This window comes from Gymnoscopelus microlampas, assembly GCF_963454915.1.
Source record: "Gymnoscopelus microlampas genome assembly, chromosome: 1".
In the NCBI taxonomy this organism is placed as follows: domain Eukaryota; kingdom Metazoa; phylum Chordata; class Actinopteri; order Myctophiformes; family Myctophidae; genus Gymnoscopelus; species Gymnoscopelus microlampas.
Genome location: NC_139962.1, coordinates 6,910,640 through 6,926,047, shown reverse-complemented (window position 1 = coordinate 6,926,047; position 15,408 = coordinate 6,910,640). Strand labels below are relative to the sequence as shown.

The 15,408-nt window shown below is 42.0% G+C and overlaps 1 protein-coding gene across 11 annotated transcripts in view; it reads right to left on the bottom strand.

The window, feature by feature from the left end:
• Positions 1 to 15,408, bottom strand: part of madd (MAP-kinase activating death domain) — a 106,685-nt gene that overhangs the window by 17,493 nt on the left and 73,784 nt on the right. For 7 of the 11 annotated variants that reach the window (XM_084061148.1, XM_084061158.1, XM_084061154.1 and 4 more), the window contains 11 exons: positions 14,131 to 14,237; positions 13,934 to 14,017; positions 10,971 to 11,129; positions 10,033 to 10,153; positions 8,759 to 8,821; positions 7,550 to 7,670; positions 6,633 to 6,738; positions 4,742 to 4,852; positions 3,549 to 3,656; positions 1,698 to 1,862; positions 828 to 900 (listed from right to left, as the gene is read on the bottom strand). In XM_084061148.1, the coding sequence (XP_083917274.1) occupies positions 828 to 900; positions 1,698 to 1,862; positions 3,549 to 3,656; positions 4,742 to 4,852; positions 6,633 to 6,738; positions 7,550 to 7,670; positions 8,759 to 8,821; positions 10,033 to 10,153; positions 10,971 to 11,129; positions 13,934 to 14,017; positions 14,131 to 14,237 (1,218 nt within the window). The remainder of the gene's footprint in view (positions 1 to 827; positions 901 to 1,697; positions 1,863 to 3,548; positions 3,657 to 4,741; positions 4,853 to 6,632; positions 6,739 to 7,549; positions 7,671 to 8,758; positions 8,822 to 10,032; positions 10,154 to 10,970; positions 11,130 to 13,933; positions 14,018 to 14,130; positions 14,238 to 15,408) is intronic. The other 4 variants (XM_084061151.1, XM_084061149.1, XM_084061152.1 and 1 more) reach the window with 3 other exon arrangements.

Sequence of the window (15,408 nt, the reverse complement as noted above, 5' to 3'; positions counted from 1 at the left end):
ATAATTAGAAATTAGAAATGTATGTTTCCTGCATTTTTTGGTGAGCGGGGAACATAAAACCTTTATTTTTAGTAAATGGGGAACATAGAACCTTTTTTGGGGCAAACGGGGAACATAGAACCTTTTTATGTAAACAGGGAACATAGAGCCCAGGGAACATAGAACCTTTTTTGGGTAAGCGAGGAACATAGAACCTTTTTTGGGTAAGCGAGGAACATAGAACCTTTTTTGCGGAGGTAAGTGGGGAACATAGAACCTGGGGAACATAGAACCTTGGGAACATAGGTACGCTCCTGTTATCACCACAGGTTTTGTAGAAAAAGTCGCCTTCTGTAGTGATTCAATGAAGGTTTGGATTCTCATTTTCAGCAGCAATATCTCAGGTGTACGGTGTATCCAAAGCCATACCAACACATCATGTCTGAACAGTTTACACCTGGCTGCCATCAGACCAATGAACAAGCCTGTGGTCAGGCCTGTCCTGACCATACACACCACCACACAGGATATAAACTGCCTTATATATCGTTGCTGTCAGGAAGAAAGCTCATAACTCCACAGTTATTTTAATTCTTTTTTCATAAATGTGTGTCCTACCTCATCATACAAGAGTGAGACACAAAGTGGGGAAAAAAAACGGTTGTGGACATCCTGTACAAGGTTTCCATCCGACAGCAACGATATTTTAAACTGCTCATATCTTTTCTTTATTGCTTTCCTTTTTTCTTGACACTGCAAATGATGTGTTTGAGTTTGTGCGTCTAAAAATTTTCACACACTTATTTTCCACCTGGTGTGACAATACAGTGGAGTTGAGCTGAACATACCTGGTTTGATGCTCTGTTGCCTGGCAGCAGCTCTTTCCATGCTGTCTTTCACGCAGTAGTACAGTTCACGACACTGGAATGCAGAGGGTAGAGGTTTCATTTTATGTATTCACTGCGCGGTAAAATACAGAATGTTCCTTTAAATAAGCGAGTGTAAAGGTCTTTTACACATGACAAATGACAAATAAAATATACGAAAATCACTGGTCGAGTACTGTATTTCACATCAAAACTATTCATATAGTTGATGCCTCTGTTCGCGGTGGAAATCCAACTCGTTCAATTGCGCCACTTTATTGCCACGTAATATTAGGGTTCTGTGTGAGTGTTCATGACACAAACAAACTTTAATTGCACCGATTAATTGCACAGGGAAAAAAGCGCCCCTGGGTATATGCCCTATATCAGGGGTCTTCAAAGTTTTTCAGGCCAAGGACCCCCTATATAGACCCTAAATAAAATTGTGTTTCAGATTATTTTTAACTTGGTTTGCTCTCTATTCCCCCTACACCTATACCTCTTTGCTCACAACGCCTCGCACTGCGAGGCGTTGTGAGCTTGTAGATCGGCTATTTTTGGTTAAAGTTCTCCTCAGAAAAGGGATGCTAGGGTTCAAGTGGTTAATGTAAAAAAAAAAAAATCATATCACACAAAGAGTTGGGCCCCCTGTAGTAACTCTGAGGGCCCCCTAGGGGTCCCGGACCCCCTGTTGAAGACCACAGCCCTATATCATAAACAGTGAAAATGAGCACAAATGTGTGTGGGGAGGAATTAATTGGCATAACGAGAAAAAGGTGTAAAAAGCAAAAAAAAAGAAGAAAAGAAGAACAAGATAAAGAATGGGAAGTTATGTAAAGGCCAGATCTGAACCTTTTTGGTGTAGAACTTGTTGAGCTGCGTCTCCTGGCCGTTGCGTCTCCACAGACACAGAACCTTGGTCTTGGGGCAGTAGGTCATGTTGATCAGCTTCTCGTACCACCAGCGCTCGTACACGGTGCCGATGTTGCTGCGCAGCACGATGCAGTCGTCACACACCTGACCAGAGGGACACATTGTTTGTTTGTTTGTTTTCGACACATAAAGATTCAGTAAAGTGTGAAGGAGAATGTATGATAAAATGACATCAATGTGAAATATACACATCTATTAACACATTGAGACCCAGGAACGCATCTGTGTCACTTTAGATTTCTTTGCCGCGCTATGAGCTTGTAGATCTGCTATTTTTGAAAAATCGTGAAAAAATATATATATATTTTTTTTCTCCAAAAACTGTTAGGATTTAGAAAACATTTCAAGAATCGGACTCGGGCCTTAATGGGTTAACTCTTTCACTGCCAAGGACGACATATGATGAGACATCGTCATAACGCCCTGGCACCCGCGGACGACTTACTGTATGCAGACTTTTTTTTTGTTTTTTTGTTTTTTCACACGAAACCAGAGAATAACGCGATCCGAAGATTTACTGCTCCATTCACTTCCTGGTTAACTTATTACTTACAAATCCTGCATCTCGGCTCCTGTGTACTTTTTTTTTTTTACTATGTAATTTTGGCAGAGACATGATATTTTCAAAGGCGTATAAAATCGATCATACTGGAGATAAATATTCTGTGACTACTTCAAAAAGGTAAGAAAATCGAAAAATCACTGGCAGTGGGTGCACACAGCCAGAAATAAGTCTTGCAGTGAAAGAGTTAAAAAGAAAACATCAATAGACATGTCATACTGATGATGAAAAAAATATATGTAGACAATAATACCAAAGAAAAGAAACAACAACAGCTGATGAACGAAGACTAAGAGACACAGGATGCTGCAGACGAGAAGAAGAACTTTAGTAGAAGTTTTGGTTGTGTAGTTACCTTGGCATGATGTAACTCCAAAGGTGGACAAGAAATCAAAAATAATTGCTCCATTGACTGTTTTTTTTATTTTTATAAAAATGTCAACTTCCTGTTGATTGTGCTATTTTTATTAGTTAGAAAACCCGGACTAGATCCGTGGATCCGGATCCGTTTCCTCAAATAGTAAAATCAGCAGGAAGTTAACATTTTTATTAAAAAACAAACAGTACTGGGTTTGGTGATGATCTATATTGTCTGAATCAGCTTTGTTTGTGTTCATTTATGTGCTAAAAGAGTGACTTTGAGAGCTGTTTCACCGTCAATGAAGAGCATGTTTTGAATCATCAATTTCTAATCAATGGAGCAATTAAATTTGATTTCTTGTCCACCTTAGGAGTTACATCATGCCAAGGTAACTACACAACCCAAACCTCTACCAAAGTGGTCTAGTTGCCCTTTAAAGTCATAATGTGAATGTGAATAACTCTTTCAATCAAACAAAACGTTTCACTGGTATATTTTCCCATATTGTTTTAGACAATGTTTCGGGTGTCTACCCCGCCCCCGACTTTCGTGGCAAAAATGAGAGCATGCTAGCTTTGGAAATGTACCAGAAATACATTTATTTATTAATTTAAGGTTAAAACATTTTCCAAAAACCAATAACCTCGGTGCTAGTACCCTGCAGCGTTCATTTTGGAGCAGTAGGTTTGTGGTTTCGTTTAACTACTAAAATGGACACAGTATGACTTTAATGTTCATTTGATTACTGGTTTTAATTTTGTTAAGAGAAGTTGCTCCCAATACTGCAAGTCTGTCTGGAATCCTTTGATGAAAACCAGTTGAGATACAGTGCTGGTCAAAGTGTTACCTCCATGAAGAAGATGTCTCCGGTGGTGTCGGTACCAGCGTGCACAACGAAGGTCTGCTTCTTGATGTGCCGGCTTCCACTCGGCCTGATGGTCAGCTCATGACCCTGCTGAAAACATCATCCAGGATATTATTATATAGGAAGGATGCACAATTATCACTTTGTGATGAATTACTGTATATGTGCCGATTAAACCTGAACCACATGAACCTTAGTGTCCCTATTCTGGGCATGTAATAATAAGCAAACATTCAGCAAAAATAGGTGAACATTCTGCAACGCAACACGTTGTGAGCTTGTAGATCAGTTACTGTATAGAGGGTTTAAATGGGCATGAAATCCCTAGACTGAAAAACCATGGCAGGCTTGTAAACAATGCAGCTGTGTCATTTTAGATTTCTTTGGCTATTCAAAAATAGCAGATATACAAGCTCATAGCGCAGCACCGAGTGCCAGACTACGAGCTTGTTGATCTGCTTTTTCTTTTTTAAACCGTGAAAATGTGTGCAAATCTTTGAAGTATTTACTTCTGGGGGGTCCCTGGAACAGAATATTTTGAGATGGGCAACCAAATACATAGAATTTTGGGGTGGTATGACATGAAAATGTTTGAGCACCACTGATGTATCAACATAAAGTTTAAAAAAAAACTTTGGATGAAAAGGAATGTGAATCACTGGCTTCTTTCAAAACTGGCCTGAAAAAGTATCTATGAGGAAACTACAAGTGGAGTCTTTTTCTCCTCTGATAATAAAGCCATTTTGTACGTGTTGATGACGTGTATTAATGTGTTAATTGCGAACGCGGAGGCGCGGCTTTGTGGAGCCTACTATGAAACTCGGCTCGGCTTGTGGCTCTGTGTGTGTGCACTGCCTGTGTGCACTGCCTGTGTGCACTGCCTGTGTGCAACCGACAGAGTGCGCCAGAGTGCAGCTACAGTCAAAACACACACACACACAGTCCGTAAATACACAATATTTCCGAGCTGCGTTCGCTTCCAGCGTTCGCGCGTCTTACTTGTATTCTATCCTCTATTGATGAATTGAATACATAGGACCACAATGGAAACAAGTCCCCAGGACATTTGTGTGTGATCCTTTTAGCCTTAAACGTTCTACTGTACCGCCGAGCTGTTTACATTAAGTTGACCAATAAATGTATTCAAATCAATCAAAACAAGAGTGTATAGTTACCGTCTGAGCCAGTTTGTCCAGCATCTCATTGATCTCTTGGCTGTGTGACAGGCCGATGTGGGACTTCCCCATCAGGCGCCTCACTTTCTTACGGATGTCATTTTTGGTCACCTGGTCAACAACAAAAAAACAAAAGAAATTTGTTATGATCAAAATAGCGCGACAAATCTCGGACATACTCGGATCAGCTAACTCAGTGGTTCTTCAAGTAGGGGGTCAAGGGACTCCCCAGGGTTCCTCGAGGGGGTTCCTAATGGACCCTTACAGGTATGTAACTCTGAGAGTATACAAATGGAACAAATGGAACCCAAAGTGTAGCACTTTGGGACAAGTACTCTACTGGTATACAACTTTCTTCACTTAATTTATATAAGAACAAATTGGAGAATGTTCTGATTGTACAGGTCACATAGATAACTTTTTTGTTTGGTTTCTTTTAGTCTATTACCTGTTTGCACTATGGATTTGACACCCTGTAAAATCCGATATGTCAACTATGTTGGCTAATTATTATCAGTAATCTTGTCATGGATAATCAGGTATAATGAGGTATTTCAATGATGTTGTAGATTTTTATTTTTATACTGCAATCATGTTATTTGTAAATTCTATACATTCATATTTTGTTGTTCACAAATAACTACACCATACCTATGGGAGGGATATGCGCACATGATTTGGCAACCCGGGAGCCAGCAAACACAAAAACGCTAATAAAGAGCTGACATTTGGGGAAAGCGAAAAACGGGCTTCGCTGTTCCGTGCACATGGTAATGGTGAATGGCTGTGTGCATTCAGATCAATTGCTCCAGCCACTGAGGAGAACCGGGCGGAAGAGATTTTTGCCTCACCACCCGCACAGAGATGTTCTATTAATGTGTTTAGTGTTGTTATACATAGGTAGAGGCCTCGTATAAGCCCTTTAGGATTCTTGCCTCCTCCTGGCACTTTTCTTTTTATGTTTTGTGTACTGTTTTTAGCGGTGCCAACCGCTCTACACTTGACTTTGTCCGTATGTCCGTATGAGCCTGACGGCAAATGTCCGTATGAGCCTGACGGCAAATGTCCGTATGAGCCTGACGGCAACGAAGAAACACATACAAACACGCACACACACACACACACACACACACGGACTTGGAGATTGCCTACGCCAACTCTCCTCTCATTGGCCACACGTGCCACTGGCTATCAAAGAGGGGTCCAGGGAAATTTGGTAATGGACTCACACCACCAATAGGGACGAACTGAAATGAGTTAAGGCCCGCCCCAAAGGCACCGCTTCCTTCACACAGGGTGTGATTTTTTGTATTGTTTTTGCATTGTGTGCAAAATCAAATCAAATCAAATCAAATCAAATCTGGTTCCATTTGAACACTCTCAGAGTTATGGGGGGCGTCATTGAAATAGGCTCTATGCACAGCAGCCATATTATCACTTCCTTCACAGGTGTTACCAATGATACTAATGAAGGCTCTGTTCCATTTAGTGTAGCACAGTGGTTTCCACGACCCCCATAACTCTGAGAGTGTACAAATGGAACCAAATGGACCCTTACGGGTCCATTTGGTTCCATTTGTACACTCTCAGAGTTACACACCCGCAAGGGGCCATTTGGAAGCCCATGAGGGGTCCCTGGACCCCAACTTTAGACCCACTGGTGTAGCAGAGTGTCTCCAGTGAGCCAACATGCAACAACAACATCAGCACCCTGACTCTGTTTGACCATGAATGGAACAGAGCCTTCATTAGTATCATTGGTAACACCTGTGAATTTCTTCATAATATGGCTGCTGTGAATAGAGCCTATTAAAAAAGGTTTGAGAAGCACTGGCCTAACTGCAGGAAAGGTAAGGAGGAGAGAGAGAGAGAGAGAGAGAGAGACGCCTACTTTCATCATCAGCATGTAGGCGATCATGTTGTGCAACAGGGTGGCGAGGAGTCGGTCCTCGTCGTCCTCCAGGCGCTTGCGGTCGTGTTCTCCCAGAGACAGGTACCTGCACATCCAATCACATCACCTCAGTTTACAATGTATGCATTTAGCAGACGCTCTTTATCCAGAGCCACTTACAGTGAGCAAGGTAAACACATGCATAGAATGCAGAGAGACAGTGCAGTGCCTCAGTGATCTAGGATCACAGGTGAACCAGGAACCTAGCATCAGTCTAAACCAGTGGTTTTCAACCGTTTTCCGCGTCAAGGACCCCCAAATTGACACATATTAGCCCACGGACCCCCATTTGAAAAGATATGGCAGGGACTCAACCATTTTGATTTATTGGGGGTCCCCAATCTACACCGTATCATCAGCAGTGTTCACTTAACTCTGAGAGTGTACAAATGGAACCAAATGGACCCGAACGGGTCCATTTGGTTTCATTTGTACACTCTCAGAGTTATAGACACATAAGGATCAATTTGGTTCCTAACTATTAATTTGGCTGGGGACCCCCTGGAACCCCCTCAAGGACCACTGGTTGAGAACCACTGGTCTAAACAATATAATATGCAAGGGATAATGTACCCTTTGCCCGGTCGTTGATTAAACATTAACCACATGAACCCATTCGGCATGTAATAATACGCAAAAACATTCAGCAGAAATAGGTGAACATTCTGCAACGCAACACGGTGTGAGCTTGTATATCGTTATTCAAATTTTTTTTTTTTTTTTTTTTTTAACTGTTAGGATTTAGAAAACATTTTTAAGAATGGCCTCAGGTCTTAATGGGTTAATCATCCTGTCGGGGGTTATTTATCAACAACGACTGGCAAAGGGTACATTATCCCTGCTTATTACTCGCCCACCTGTCGATCATCTCCTGAGGGCCCTGGTCCATGCCCATGCCCTCCCTCTCCAGCATGACAGCGTCCAGGTAGGCATCCTCCCAGAACTGGACCTGGTCCCACAGCGTGGAGCGCTCCTTACCTGAGAACATCAACATCAACATTACTCTAAGCTCACAGTGTGGAGCGCTCCTTACCTGAGAACATCAACATCAACATTACTCTAAGCTCACAGTGTGGAGCGCTCCTTACCTGAGAACATCAACATCAACATTACTCTAAGCTCACAGTGTGGAGCGCTCCTTACCTGAGAACATCAACATCAACATTACTCTAAGCTCACAGCGTGGAGCGCTCCTTACCTGAGAACATCAACATCAACATTACTCTAAGCCAGGGCCGGCCGCTGCTATAAGTAATATAAGCGGTCGCTTAGGGCCACAACCACTAGGGGGGCCAAAAAAAAATAAAGTCCTAGGGCCGGCCCTGCTCTAAGCTCACAGTGTGGAGCACTCCTTACCTGAGAACATTAACATCAACAAGAAATGATCCCCTTTTGTGTGTCTTCCATTAAAAAATAAGTTTAAAAAAATAATCACAACTTTTCATTAATTAAATTAATTCCAACATAGTTTTCAGACAGTATAAGACGTATAGGCCTGTATTTGTCAAGAAACAAACTAACAAAAAACTGCCTAATTTGAATTATGGGCTTGGCCCTCCCTCCGGATGTGAAACGTACAGGGGCAACCGAATGGACCAATGCCAATATGTTTTACACTCACCATTAGTTTGTGCTCCAATTGAATGATCAGCTTATTAAAATAAATAAAGAAAACCTCCCATTTGACATACATTTGTACCAAATGAAAAAGTATACAATATGGCAAAGCCTTTCTATCAAGTGTCATTTTCATGCATTATGGTGTCAGAGTAATGTACCACACAACACACACACACACACACACACACACACACACACCAGCACCACCAAATAATACGTGCTTTTCATCTTTAAAATATTATAAACGTGCATGAATGTGTCATGCAAACAGAATGTACTGAACCGCGTATGAACAGAATGTGGGAATTCAATAACAGAACCAAAAACACAGCAACGTGGAGGAGCAGCACATGAACCCACAGACAGAACAGAAGCACCGGGATGGATCCAAGAACAACGGGACAAAAATGGAGCACGGAGAAAGGCGAAAGAAAGAGCAGCCCTACTTAAAGAGAAGGTCTCCATGGCCGCGTCCTCCAGCTGGTCCCACATGGAGCTCTTATCTCGCCCTGAGAGGACGTCCCGGGAAGAAGCAGCAGCAGAGGAACAGAGAAGCAGCCAGAGTTAGTAGACGTGGGTTAGGTTAGAGCTGGAGAGCTGAGAGGGTTAATGATGCATTGGTTCTCGACACACAAATTGGTCGTCTTTGGCCGCATAACCAATAACGCAGGGGTCTTCAACAGGGGGTCCGGGACCCCTAGGGGGTCCTCAGATTTACTACAAGGGGTCCGCCAAATCTTTGTGTGATATGACTTTTTATTTTTTTTACCACTTGAACCCTAGCATCCCTTTTCTGAGAACTTTAGCCAAAAAATAGCAGATCTACAAGCTCACAACGCCTCGCAGCGTGAGGCGTTGTGAGCTTGTAGATCGGCTATATTTCTGGCAAAGAGCTGTTTGGTGTAGAGGGAAAAAAATAGCAGACCAAGTAAACAAAAAAAGTTCAATCTGAAACACAATTGTATACAATATAAAGGGGGTCCCTGCTTCATCTCTCTCTCAGCTAGGGGGTCCTTTGCCTGAAAACGTTGAAGACCCCTGCAATAACGATAACCTGGGGACAGGAAGGACGATCAGCGAGGACGCTCGGCCCCGCTTACTCACCTCTTTCATGTCCATTGATTGATGATTTGATTTGACATGTGTGTTAATCAGTTAATCAACACGTTATTTGGTTTGAGCACGATCAACTGATGCACGACCTACTGGTTATTATGTCTACATCACGTCGCCTGTTATAGCACCACCATGAGGCCAATTTGAAAAATGTCTCCCTTGGCCTACTCACTGCACGCATGCAAATTTAGAAAGATTAGCAGTGCACAGACAGACAGACAGACAGACAGACAGACAGACAGACAGACAGAAAACATAGTCTTCGCCTCCGCGCCTTGCGGAGACAACAACAAGCGATTGAAAATGGGAACTGGAACACTATAGAAGTGAACGGATGAATGATCTTTGTAGGGTTCTTTCTCCTGATCGATTAATATTGGTTTTCCAACCTTAAAATGTATTTTCATGGTTGACTGAAGAGCTGGAGAGACCCCTATTACTGAACAAACACTCCATAGCAATGACTGCTATCAGAATATACAGCATTAACCTTTTAAAGATTTTTTAAACACATTATTATATTATAAAATACATATATTTTCCCCTCCCTTTCATATAGGACTGTCCCAGGTAGCAGGCAGAGCAGACAGACAGTAGGCCATACCCAGCAGTCCTTCACACAGGTATATCCTGGTGCTGTGGTCCTCCATGGGCTGGGCAGGTGGAGCCTTCACTACAACTGGCACTGGTTCCTTTGGTCCTGGCTTCATCTTTTGGGTCTTTCCCTGAGAGAGCAGGACAGTTTTCAGTTGAAATACTCATTGGGAAGAACACAACGATGACTATTCATTTGCATGTTTCACGTGCTCTGACACCATTTATAGTGAGTCTGTTTGTTTGTCAGTCCTACTCTGGCCCTGATGTGAAATATACATCTGGTTACTTTAATGTAACCAGATGTATATTTCTGGTTACATTAAAGTTCTTTTAAATAGGGATGAGTCCGACTATTCGAATAGTCGTTTGTAGGATAAAAATCGAATATTTAAAAAATATATAAATATTTTTTTTAGTTCTGTTGCAAAGGCTATATTGTTTATTTCACCACGTCTTTAATAGTTTAGTTACAATAATGTAAAAGATGTACATGCTACTGTCTTTGTTAATTTCTGAAAAAGTTTATAGGCCAATGAAATGCTGTTATTGTAACCTGAGTCATTTGATGAAAATCCCCAGAACAATTTCACCCAAACAAATGCCAGTAAAAAACTTTTTTTTTTTTTAAGGGCGTGGTCGAATATTCGAATAGTCGGTAAGAATAGAATTATAGTAATCGATTTTCATTTTGGTCACTTCTACATATCCCTACTTTTAAATGTACGTCCTCTCCTATAGTTTTTTTTTTTCAGAGTGCTCAGCTCTTTTCTTCTATTTCCTGGCTCTATAATAACATTTCAACAGTGGTGGAAAAAGTACTCAAAATGTTTTATTTAAGTAAAAGTATCAATACTGCAATAGAGAAGTACTCAGTTACAAGTGAAAGTCCGGAATTCAAAATTAACTAAAGGTATTGGTATCAAAATGTAGTTAGAGTGCACTTACAAACACTGCACTGGTGGCGGGGTTGGTCTCGATCTCGCTGTCGGAGAGCGTTCCCCTGGACTGAGCTAGATGCGGTGCGGGCCTCCCCCCGGGGCCTTCTCCTGCCACGCTGCTCAGGTCACTGTCAGCGCCCAGCGTCTCTCCAGAACTATTGCTTATCTAAAAAAAAAAAAACACACACACAGTCAACCAAACTGAGATGCATTCTATGGTCTTTGTGTTTTCAGACTGCTCACTGGCTGTATGCATGGTTCTCCTACCGTGTGCCCATCGTTTCTCTCTCAGCGACATGCTTTAACCCATTAACTCTCTCAGTGCCTTGAAGCCCCGAGTTATCCCGAGTTTTTTCTGAATACCCTCCCTGCCAGAAGGAGAAATCCTGAGTTTTTACTTTTTACTGTGATCGCGCTATTCTGTTTATTTTTCATCATCAATTTCGCTTCCTGGTTCCTTCAGACTCACTGGGTTCCGGTTTCATGGCGCAGATTCCCTTTCCGGTTCTCATTTTTTTTCCCCCGGTCATTTTAGGCCAGAATAGGGTATAAAAAACGAACGGACAGCTCCACTTCTATTTTCTTAAGTCTGGGTGACTAACAGTCATCGGCGTCGTGTATCACATCGTATTTAAGCCCGATCAGCGATTGTTGAAAACGTCACATCCGGTTTATGACGTATTGACTGTTTGATTCTGTTTGGCGATTCTTAAAACAGTTTTTTTAAATGAATCTAAAAAAAAAAAACACATTTTTTTAAATAAAATAGCAGATCTGCAAGTTCATATGAACTTGTATATCTGCTATTTTTGAATAGCCAAAGAAATTTAAAGTGACACAGATGCGTTCCAGGTCTCAATGGGTTAAAAGCCTTAAAGAGCCATGTGTAATGTCACAGAAAGATCTCCATATTTCATCTTTTTATTTATTTATTTTTAAATAAACAAATGCCCTATTTTACACTCGATTGTATGCCAGTGTCAAACAAAAGTAGCGAAAACAGCTCAGGTGTATAGAGCTTGTAGATCGACCATTGTATTTTGGTTCATAATGACATGCCCAAAATAGAGACACCAGGCTGAAAATGGTTATGTGAATATTTAACCAATGAAAAGTATTAACACATCCACCGCCAAGGGCTAATCTCATAATGTGCTCACCACTGCCAAGCTTTTATTGTTGTTTTTTGTTTTTTTCAAGTCGCCATAGCCCTCGTTAAAATCCTTTAGAATCCGCGATCCACTGTTTGTAAACATCGTCCACATGTCCCTTTGTGTACTCGTCGAGACCGCGTGTCAAAAGGAGCCTGGACCGTTTATGTTAACATGGGAAATGCGAGGAGAAAAAACTACAACAGTCAAAATGGAGTTATAGTGTGCGCCTTAGAATGAAGGCGGACGGGAAACAATTACTTCCGGGTAAATTCCGGGTCACTTCCGGTGGTGTTACACTGAAAATGGTCTCCGAAAAAAAAAAATATCGTTTTTTTTTTTTTTTTGAAAAAAAGGAAAAAACACCCGCACCGTAGGACTACGGTTTCGGCGCTTAACAGTTGGATTTAACGGACCGTAGGACTACGTTCTTGGCGGTTAATGTGTTAAGAAGGGCTTATGACTAAATAATAACTACATTTGATTCCATTGGAACGCAGCTCACTCCCCCCCCCCCCGCCAATTCACCTGAAAAGTAGTTTTGTGTAGCCAGAGAATCTAGTGTCATACCACGATATCGATATAACATCGATATATTGCTCAGCTCTGATATAACACCAATTATAATGGGCTGAGCGCACCGGACATTTCTGGACATGAATCACAAGCAACATGCAGGATAACTATGAGTTCAATAGTCTGTTGGCTGTGTCCTACCACTGTGATAACTATGTGTTCAATAGTCTGTGTTGGCCGTGCCCTACCACTGTGATAACTATGTGTTCAATAGTCTGTGTTGGCCGTGCCCTACCACTGTGATAACTATGTGTACAATAGTCTGTGTTGGCCGTGCCCTACCACTGTGATAACTATGAGTTCAATAGTCTGTTGGCTGTGTCCTACCACTGTGATAACTATGTGTACAATAGTCTGTGTTGGCCGTGCCCTACCACTGTGATAACTATGAGTTCAATAGTCTGTTGGCTGTGCCCTACCACTGTGATAACTATGTGTACAATAGTCTGTTGGCTGTGCCCTACCACTGTGATAACTATGTGTTCAATAGTCCGTGTTGGCCGTGTCCTACCACTGTGATAACTACAGATGTGCCACTTCAAAACTTCACACGTTACTGTTCTTTCCCTGAAAGTGCCCTGAAAATGCATTTTTTTCTTCCCTGTTCTGCCCTTTAAAATCCACTTTTTGCCCCTGAAAATAAGTTGTCACTACACCCCCCCGTTTTTCCCTTCAACAGACATCCATATACATGAGAACAAAAGAATGTGTGTTGAAGAAGGTGTCAGACTCATTATGAGGCGAAAGGTGATTTGAAGAGGTCCTTGACCAGTTACTCAAATTAATTAGCATCATAAAAGCAGCGATCATCAAAATAATTCAGCATTTTAAATGCCCTTCTTTGTCCCTCTTATTGCCCTGGGAATCCCCTGAAAATTTACTGTCTTGGCGATGGCAGGACATTTGAAGTTTTGAAATGGCACATCTGTATGTGTTCAATAGTCTGTGTTGGCCGTGCCCTACCACTGTGATAACTATGTGTTCAATAGTCTGTGTTGGCCGTGCCCTACCACTGTGATAACTATGAGTACAATAGTCTGTGTTGGCCGTGCCCTACCACTGTGATAACTATGTGTACAATAGTCCGTGTTGGCCGTGCCCTACCACTGTGATAACTATGTGTTCAATAGTCTGTTGGCTGTGTCCTACCACTGTGATAACTATGTGTTCAATAGTCTGTGTTGGCCGCGCCCTATCACTGTGATAACTATGTGTTCAATAGTCTGTGTTGGCCGTGCCCTACCACTGTGCTGGCCTCTGAGTCTTGGCTGGTACTCCTGGTCAAGATGGGTAGTTCGGAGCCCGTCACCGACTCTGTGTCACTCTTCTGCACAAACCAAAGAAAGCAAGACGAGGTTCACTACCAAACTAATACAATAAAATGAACAGTGACAGCTTGTTTTCATTCTTTAACACACACACACACACACACACACACACCTGAGATCCGGAGGTGACGCTGAGGCCACTGTCTGCACTCATTTGTGACTTCTTCTCCTCCGTGTCGGTGGCCTCTGGAGGACGTTGCTGCTTGGCCCCGTCTGACCCTGTTGGGGACACGTGACCTCGTCAGTACAGCTTGTCATGAGCGTCGTCACCTTTCACCTCTTACCTTCCCGTTTCAGTCACATGACTTGAGGCGCTGCGAACCGCCACGCTCTTCATCTTAAAAAACAGAGGTCCTGTCAAAATACTGTAGTGAGCCAAGTCAATGATTAACCCCGTTCATGCTTTGTCACGCAACAGTTTTGCACGCCGAGAATAGCCGAGCTACAAGCTCACAACACGTCGCATCCGCAACGTGTTGTGAGCTTATAGGTCGGCTTTCTTTCTTTCGACACGCAGCGCTGTCATGCGACAGAACATAAATTAGGCAGCTCTCAATTAAAAAGGCTATTTTCAGCACATCTTCATATATATATGGCAATTGGTCCTCACTAATGCTCATGATAAGACGTCACCATTTCTGTGTCTCAGAGGAGGGCTGTGGACAGTTCAGAAACCTGCCTACCAGTGACATCATCAGTAGGCAGGTTTGGTCATTTCAAACATTTCTAACGCTCTTCTTTTGACTTCAATTTCAGCACGCTAACTTTCCAGGAAGAGGATTAGCTTGGAATCCCCATCAATGATGTCACTGGTATAGGCTTGGTAAGTTATTGAACTGTCCATCGCCCACCAATGTGATGAGTAGACAGAAATGGTGCCATCTTATAATAAACATTAGTGAGGATTAGGGAGGATATGAAGATACATTTGAAAATGGGTCAAGTGCTCATTTAATAATGGTCATAATAATTCACCATTAATTGAAAATGTTATAATAAATAAAAGTGCCTTAAGAGGATTCCTACCGTAGCTTTATACATATGAAAAACAATTATTTGCAATGTTCTAAAAAGTCTACATGGGACTACATTTAATGCATACATACTGTATATGTAATCGATCCGGTGCATTATCTTTAAATAACCACCAGACTGCGGGGTGACAGAGAGGCAAGCGTAGAGTGCAACACAATCAGGGGAATTAGAATTACACATGTACAGTAAACAAAGCTGCAAGAGAGCGACAAAAAAATCAGATTCAACATTGGCTCAAGTTACACCAGAAAGACAGACACAGGCAGTTAGGCATGCAGACAAACTCATGAACAGTAAATAAAATTATAGGAGACCATCTTTGCATTGTTATGCCTTGACACCTTTATTTTAAGCT